Here is an 8,289-nt window from a genome sequence, read left to right on the forward strand (position 1 = left end):
ATGTAGGTATGTTTTTTTAAAGTATGCTGGTCACACTGTCTCTTTCTAACCCAGAAAAAAAAAGAAAGAAAGAGAGAGAGAAAGAAAGAAAGAAAGGAAGAAAGAAAGGAAGGAAGGAAGGAAGAAAGAAAGGAAGAAAGAAAGAAAGAAACCGGTGCAGAGAGAGCGGCGAAGTTTTCGCTGGACTGCACGGCAAGGGGTCACGGACTATCTCCGCCACGCTCAAGGGAACTCACGCACTACAGCAGGGGGAAGGAAATAGCGCTTTAAAATACAAAAAAATACAAAAAATCCCTACTTTTTACGTGATTTCCTTTATTACTCAGATTGTGACTGATGCTTCTGCCTGAGAAAGGCTGCCCAGTAGCAACAGCTGGGGCAGCGCGAGCGAGAACCTGAGGCTCAGCGAGGAAAGTTGGTGAGAGTTCCTATCTAGTTATCGGAAAGCGGCAGCGGCATCCTTGGAGACGTTAGAGACAAAAAGAATGAGTCTCCCACTGAATGAATGACAAGTATCATCAGATCGGAAAACGACGTTCAGTTTCTGGATGTTGAGCCGGCTGTGCGTGCGGGAATATTTTAATAGGATGGCGTATAGCTTGGCAATTAATAGAGTTGAAAAAGTTCCTCAACAAAATTCGAAGGGTTTTGTGTTCTGCTTTCACTTCGGCGGATACCGGGCAATGAGGCGCAAAGCATTCGGCTTTCGTTTCACAATTTAGGCATGGTTGAAATAGGCTCTCCACGCTACCCCCCCCCACCCCACACCGTTCTCATCCGCCCACCCTCCAACCTCGCGCGCGCGCGCGCACACACACACACACACTCCAAACCTTTAGCCGAAATTGAAGCCCCCAGGCCTCCAAACATATGTACATTTAATTCCTCCTCAGATGAAAATAAAGACATGGTCTTATTTAAAAGAAAACAGGAAAAAAAAAAAAAAGGTCTTCTACTGGCGCCCTTTGACAGTGTCGCAACTAAGTGAAATGAACAATATCCAAAAGAGAAACAGATGTACTGATGGCCCAAGAGCCCTGTATTTAGGTTGATCCCGAGGCGGGGGCGAAAGGAAACGTACTGGGAAGTGAAGGAGTGCTTGAGTGAGGACTGGACGAAGCACTGGAAAGGAGCCTGCGATGACACCATCTCTCTGGGCTAGACCTCGGACTCCCACTGCCAAAGAAACCCAGCCCGCAGAGGTGCTGCTGCCTTCCGCGAGGCTGCAGTGGGGACCTGGGAGGCTGGAAGGCGTGGGGACGTACTTGGTTTTAATATGCAAGGGTGGGGGGGATTGGGGATTTTTCTGGGGAGAAGCATCCTACCCACCCCCAACTCTCTCTTCTCTGGTCCACAAGCAAAACAATTTGTTTGTTGTGTTGTGTTGTGTTGTGTTGTGTTGTGTTGTGTTGTGTTGTGTTTTTCCAGCAAGTGGGAGAACGAACGGCGGCCTGTCCCCTCCCGAGGCTGCTCCAGCCTCGCGTGCTGACACCTCGAGGAGGGCTTTGGACTGCTCGGGTTTGCTCCAGGTCTCGGTACCTCCTAGTCCCCTTACATTTGCGCGTCTGGACAAACACAGCCCTAACGCCTACAGTCCCGATCGAGGCTTCTGCCTTTCCGGACTGTGTCGGCTCCGCGGACAATTCCAGGCGAAGTCCCCAACACTTCTGTGAGAAAAGTGGGGGATGGGGACCCTGCGGCCCCTGCCCTGAACCCAATCTCCCTGGTCCCGCGTGACCAAGGCCGCTCCATGCCGGGCAGGCAGGGGGCGCCGGGGAGGGTTAGTGACCCGAGACCCGGGCTGCATCCAGAAAAAGAACGAGAGGTTTTGCCGTGCTCTCTCCGCGGCCTAAGGTCCCGGCAGCCCGCCCCCTGGGGGTCACTCGGCGCCCGGCCAGCCTGGGGCTCGAAGGCGGGAGCAGGCCCTTTCGGCCCCCTTCTCGGCGGCCGTCACCGCTGGCTGTGCGCCCTGCCCTCCTCACTGTCAGGCGCTCGCCGGGCCTCTTCTCTCCTCACCTGCCCTCGGCTCCGCGGAGGCGGTGGCTCCGCACGGCCCGTGCCTCACTACCACCACACACGCGGCGACTACAGCCCCCACTCTCGTCTCCCCCACTCCCCACGCCAGTCGTCCCGCGGCGCGGCGCACGCCGCAGAGCACCGCCGAGCGCACAGCGCCCACTACCGCAACCGCAGCTCGGCGCAGCCCGCCAGCCCGCGCAACTTCCAGCGGCCGCCTCGCAACTTTTCCCAACTCCACCACGGCTGCCCGCCGCCGCCGCCACTGTGGCTCCCTCCGAGCCTACCACCCACCCCAAACCCCAGAAACAAACCGAGGCTCGAAAACGCTCCCATCCCCAGCCCGCCTCCCCCCATCCCCCGCTCCCCCTCCCATACCCGGGGCTAGCTGGTTGGCCAGAGGCAACTCTCCTCCGCCTGGGGGAAAGGGGAGGGGAGGGGGAGATTCTCTCATCTCCTCTCCCCCCCCACCCCACCCCTTCCCGCTTGCTCTCGCGCGCTCTTCTCCCTCCCACCCGGGTCTTGGCTGCCCCCACCCCCACCCCCACCCCGGGGTTGCCACAGCTGGTCGGTGCGCGGGGCTAAGGGCTGCCCCGGCTCCTCTGGCGCCCAAACCAAGAGCGAGAGCGCGGGCGGCCGGGCGCGAAGGCTGGGACCGGCAGGTTGCTGGGGCTGCGTTGCGCCTGCCCTCCACCCGGGCCCCGGCGCGAGAGGCAGCTGCGCGCTCCCTCCCGGAGCGCTGGAGACAGATATGCAAGATGGCAGAGGAGGGGGAAAGCCAATAGAAAAGGGATATTGCACCTACTTGTGGCCAGTTTCCTTGCCCTGCCTTTGGATCTCATGCTGTGCCCAGTCCTGCAGCCGCTGGTGTGTGGTTGGGTTTTTTTTTTCTTGGATCTTTTCCTTCTTTTGCTCTCCCTCTCGCTCCCTCCCTCGCTTCTCTCTCTCTCTCTCTCTCTCTCTCTCTCACACACACACACACACACACACACACACGCCCGCACTTAAACACACTCACTCTCTGTCTTTCCCTCTTTCACTCTCTCTCCCTCCCTCTCTCTCTTTCTCTCAATCCACACTCGCTATCTCTCCAGCATTGTCAGTTCGGACACCTTCGCACATGCGCGCTAGACGCCCCTCCAACATCTCAGCGCCGCCAAAAAAAGTTTGGAGCGATTTATCACTTTGATTTGGAGATCTTGTCAGATGGCAATCGCTGAGGAGGCGGAGAAAGGGAGCCACGGGGAGGGCGGCGGGGGGCGGGGAACGAGCACTGGGAGCCAGAGGGGAGCAGACACCTCGCCCCAAAATAAGGCGGGCGGGGGAGGGGGGCGGAATAAAACGACCGGGGCAAAGGATTGATTTCATGTTGGAATCACCAATAAGCCTGTATCGTTACTGTTATTGTTTTTCCCACCATAAATTGCAGGAAATTTTTTATACTATCCACGGAGAAAACAAGAAGTGGGGCTTTTAAAATCTTTTCCATGCTAAAGAACGGAGAAGGACAGGACTTTTGACAACTGATCCGGGAGAAAGAATCATCCTGAACTTCAGGAAATCTGCTGCCGCTCCTGCTGCTACTGAAGCTCTTGCGGCTTGTGCTTTCAGAGTGAAAAGCTGAATAAGTAACTGCTTTCTTTCTCGATGTTAGGTATAATACCAATGGTTGAAGCTACCCTTGGAACATTTCAGTGGTCTGTTCCCACCAAGTAGTAATGATCACCTTTGATTCCCAAGTCCAGACAGTCTCAGGCATTTAACATCCAAGACCTCCTGCTTCCCTGAGGTCGGCTGTCACCTTCCGGCCTGCCCCACGGCTGCCCCCATCTCCTGTTGCTGCAGCTCAGCCAGCCAGCCAGCCATTTTCACTCATTCGCTTAAACCCACAACCTTTGGGGGTCAAAAGAAAGAGAAGGTGGGGGGGGGGGGATTCTTCCCCCCCGCCCTTGAAAAATACATTGTTGAGATTTGCTTTAATTACAGGATTTACCAATGAAGTGGGCACATAGAAATGGGGAAATTCTAAAGGGGCCAGCTGTGTTCAAGGTATGAATCAATTTCAACTACATATGGATTTTCTCTTGGTACAACCTCCTTGCATTAAACAGTTTTGTTCAATACCTTCCATGAGGTATTTATGTCCCCAATAATATCTGTTGCAAATCCTGCCAGACACTGTAAAAGAAAATTACAATCTTTTCAGTCTCTTTGCTGCAACAGTACATCCTTGATGTTCCACTTATAGGAAAAGGAAAAGAAAAGCAAGCCCTGGGCATGAGTTTGGCAAAGGCAGGGGAGGGGGAGAAAGATCACTGAGAATGTCCTGAGCAAATAGCAAGGTTCAAGCTTAAGGGGCATTCACCAATGGCTTGTAAAATACCTCTGTTTGAGGAAATAAAAATTCAAAGGATCACCTGGCTAAGGATGCCCACCATGTCTTTCTCCAGAGCTGTGTAATTCTGGGAGCATGTGGATGTAAGATACAGGTCCCTAGAGAACTAAGTACAGGTCCCAAGAGAGACAGATGTGTAATGTTGAAATGTGAGGAAAAGAAAGGGAGCAAAGGAAGGAATTGCACAGAGCAGGAATAAAACAACTTCCAAAAGAGAAGGTTCTGGTAAGCACCATATGGACACAAGTCATCCCCTCCAGACTGAACAGGCAGGTGGGTTTGGGTTTTTTGTTTGTTGGTTTTTGTTTTTTGCTTTTTTTGCCAGTCCAAATACAATTCCTGTTGGTCTGTACATCCAGAGTGTACAGTGTGCTCATACACAGCGGAGGTGGATGCAAAATCACCAGGCACTTCAACATTCTGAGTGTGGCTACCCAGAGGTTTTTGAATGTGAGTTCACAGGCTCCCCTGGGTTTAGGTGGAGTCCTGCCTTCCCTCTGACCAGTAAGTCCCCAAAGGAAAAAGAGAAGTGGGGGATTGAGAACCTTTAGAAAGGTAAGAGAGTCACTAGGGAGAGAAACACTAGGCTGGCTGGCAAGATGTTCATAGAAGCTGCCTCTGATCAGTTTAAGGACTCCCTGAGGACCCTCACCCAGTCCAGAGGACAGATAGGCTGCGCTTGAGGACACAACTCCTCCCGTCTGTGGGAACCTCGAGGGCCTTGTCCACTAGGAGAGAAGAAAGAGACCCCAGAGGGAGGAAGAGCTCCCAGAACAGTAGGAGGCTCTGCCTGGGACTTTGCATTTCACCTTCTCAGCCCCAGGAAGCTTTAAAAAAATAGTGAAAGGAATTACTCTCCTTCCCTCTGCTGCTCTCATTAATTCTTTTCATCTTATCCCCAGGGGGTTCTATATCCTGGTCCACTTGAGGACAGGAGGTTAAGAGGAGTGCCAGAGAATTTTCTAAGAAACGAAGGTACCATGGAACCAACCCCGGGATTAAATAGAAGACCCACATGTGAAGCTGCGGTGATTGCTTCTGCTGAGAAATTACAAACCACGTGTCGGGCCAGGGGTGGGCTGGGGGCTGTGAAGGGAATTGGGTCGGATATGAAAGACTCAGGAAAATAAAATCGGAGTCCCCAAACTTAAAGCTCCTGTCTTTTAAACTTTTCTAGAGAGCGAAGGGCGCGAGGGTGAAGCCCCGCCGAAGCACCCTCCCCTTCTGGTTTTTAAAGTCCCCTGGGGTCGCGGCCGCCACTGCGAATGCCTGGTCTTTCCAAAAGTTTCGGAACACGAGCAAATCCAACCTCTTCCAACTGAAATAATAAACACAAACTCCTCTGTGCCCTAGGGCCAAAGCATTGTGAATAGACAAGGCATCATTCTTTCTACTGGTTTTTTGTTTTGTTTTTTTTTTTTTTTTTTTTTAGCGAAGTATTCAGAACATCATCACTTTTATTTTCAAACCTGAAAGCTAGGTTCCTTTTCCTCTCTCTCTTCTTTCCCTCCCTCCCTCTCTCTCATTTGCTTTCTGCGCTAGGTGAATGTTAATAAAAAAGCTAAGTTGGTAGTTCAAGTGTATTTAACCTGATGGAGCAAACGCCCAGCAGCTGCGGACTGCGCTCGCCGCCTGCAGCGCCGCGGCCCCTGCGTGCGGACCTGGGCGGGTTCCCACTTCCAAGTACACGAACCCCGTCAGTTCCACCTGTCCCAACTCTCAGCCGTGAGACCTGAGCAGGTGATTTTCTGTTCAGCGACCCCCTCGGATTCCTAAAACCCTCGGACGGGACGTCCAAGCTGTCAATCGCCCAAGAGAAAAGAGGCCTCCAACAAGTTGGCCGAGCTGCCCTCGCTGCCCGATTCCCCACCACCCACCTCCCCCTCTCCTCCTGAAATTCGTTTCCTCGAGGGGCATGGGTACCAACGTTTTTTGCGTTTTCTCCAACGGAAGCGAGCATCCTGGAAAAAGTGCCTCCTTGGAAAGTCGATGAGCTTACGGGCTGTCTGGATTTGCTTGTTTTATTACTGTCATATTTTGTTTTGGGGGGTTTGTTGGCTTTTTAAAAAATTTTTTGGAGTTTTTTTTTGAGAAGTGGAGAGATCAAGATGGGAGTTGAAAGGGAGAGGGTCGTGGAAGAGGACAAGAGAAGTATACCCTTTCTCCAACTATGTTTCTTTAATAAATGCTAAAAAAGGCAAAGAACTGATTTTTAATACATTGCATGCAACAGGAACTTTTCCTTTCCTCGAATTATAATTGAACCAGCCCCACAGTGTCTTTGGAAGAAAGTTTGAATTCTTTATGGAGGTATTTCTTGGCCTATTGTCTTTGTGCAGTGAACTTTACATCTTGCTATTCAACCTATATTCTCCTGGCTACCAGCAAGATTAATTTAATCATTGTAATGCAATTATTAATACTGTTTACCCAACGCTGGGTTTCAGGTTGGCTGTTAAGAAATTAAACTCTCGCTGGGTGACCAGAGCTAGGCAGGGGTTTCTTCATGTTGAAAGGAAACAGTCCTCTTTATTTAGTCTCAGAGCTCTAGCTTTCGGCCACGGGCTCAATTAGCCAAAATGGAAACAATTTTCATTCATTGCAATAACTCACTGTTCTGGAGATCGCTTTCAAAATATACACTTTATTATTATACGCTGACCTCGGTGGCGTGGAGTGGCAATAAAAGAAAGAGGCAGGGAGATCTATCTAGCCCCCTTGGGCTATAATTATTAGAAATTAATTGGGTTCAGGACCCTGGGTAGTCTAGCTAAATTAATAGCTTGTCTAGTGGTTTAAATCCGAATTTTTAGTCCACGGGAGAAAGAGAGAGTCACAGACATGAAATGCAGACCCAAGGGACGCCTGAGTTTACTTGCAAGACACTCATCTATTAAATAGTGTCTAGAATACATTCGAGTTGGGGAGAGGGGGGTCGCAGTAGGAGTGGCGGGGGCAGAAGAAAGAAAGGAGCGAGATGGGGAAGGCGACTGCGAGTGAGCTAAAAGGTCTCGAGTTGATTTTATTCGATTTTTCTTGTCTGCATTGTTTTCGGGAGGGGTTGCATTTAGGGGTTAAAATAAAAAATAAAGATCCCGTGTACTCGGAGCTGTCGTGCCGGAGTAAAAGTGAAAAGGGAGCCTTAGGCAAAAGGAAATTACTGCGAGCCCGCGTGACCTTTCAGGGAGGTAATCAATCAAGTGATCAACAGGGATATTTATCATCGCTATATAGGACTACTTCGCCCTGCACGGGCGGGGGTGGGGAGGCTAGAGAAGGGTGGAGACACGCGCGCACGCGCGTACACACACACACACACACACACACACACACACACAAGTTTGGACGAACCCGATAAGCCTCGAGACAGGACACGTAGGCTCTAATAAATGTTAAGGGTGTCCGTTTAGTCTGACATTCTCGGAGACACACACGCGTACACAGACGCAGGGGGAAATGCGCACATCCCCGCAGCAGTGGCTGCGTGAAGGTGTTAATTTTAAACTGTCCGCTGAGCTCTGTCCAGAAAGGGAGGCTCGCGGTGAAATGCGGGCTTCGAACGCCGGCGAGGACAGAGAGCCAGGCTGAGGCAGGCGAGGGGCCGGGAGAGTGCGACTTCGGAAGGGGCGCCGGCGGCTGCAGGGGGCTCAGGGCGTTGTTGGTGGCCCTCTCGGAGATGCGCCGACGCCGGGTCCGAGGCTCCAAGGCAGCCTCCTCTTCCTGCGAAATCGTCGCGCGGCCCCAGCGGCGCGTCTGGAGAGAGGCGCGCTCGCGGCCAAGCCCGCTCCTGCGAGCACGCGCGGCGAGGGTCCGGCGGCCGTGCGTTTTCTGCCCAGTTACCTTCTCTACCTTGTAAAACTCGCCGTTTTGTAAATTGT

At 52.1% G+C, this 8,289-nt stretch overlaps 2 protein-coding genes across 16 annotated transcripts in view; one reads left to right on the top strand and one right to left on the bottom strand.

The window, feature by feature from the left end:
* Positions 1-3,244, bottom strand: part of MECOM (MDS1 and EVI1 complex locus) — a 545,117-nt gene extending 541,873 nt beyond the window's left edge. For 2 of the 15 annotated variants that reach the window (XM_082741488.1, XM_082741487.1), the window contains exon 1: positions 2,822-3,243. In XM_082741488.1, coding sequence (XP_082597614.1) covers positions 2,822-2,858 — 37 coding nt within the window. In that variant the 5' untranslated portion in view covers positions 2,859-3,243. Of the gene's footprint in view, positions 1-2,821 lie in introns of all 15 variants that reach the window. The other 13 variants (XM_082741494.1, XM_082741503.1, XM_082741507.1 and 10 more) reach the window with 10 other exon arrangements.
* The window catches only part of LOC309841265 (uncharacterized protein), a gene marked incomplete at its 5' end in the record, with an annotated part of 137,206 nt that extends 131,643 nt beyond the window's left edge, over positions 1-5,563 (top strand). Inside the window, 3 exons of the mRNA XM_082684174.1 lie at positions 1,429-1,518; positions 1,855-2,883; positions 3,446-5,563. Of these exons, the coding sequence (XP_082540300.1) occupies positions 1,429-1,518; positions 1,855-2,801 (1,037 nt within the window). The 3' untranslated portion in view covers positions 2,802-2,883; positions 3,446-5,563. The remainder of the gene's footprint in view (positions 1-1,428; positions 1,519-1,854; positions 2,884-3,445) is intronic.
* Between the last annotated feature and the right edge of the window lie 2,726 nt (positions 5,564-8,289).

This window comes from Mustela nivalis (genome assembly GCF_964662115.1).
Source record: "Mustela nivalis genome assembly, chromosome: 1".
Classification (NCBI taxonomy): domain Eukaryota; kingdom Metazoa; phylum Chordata; class Mammalia; order Carnivora; family Mustelidae; genus Mustela; species Mustela nivalis.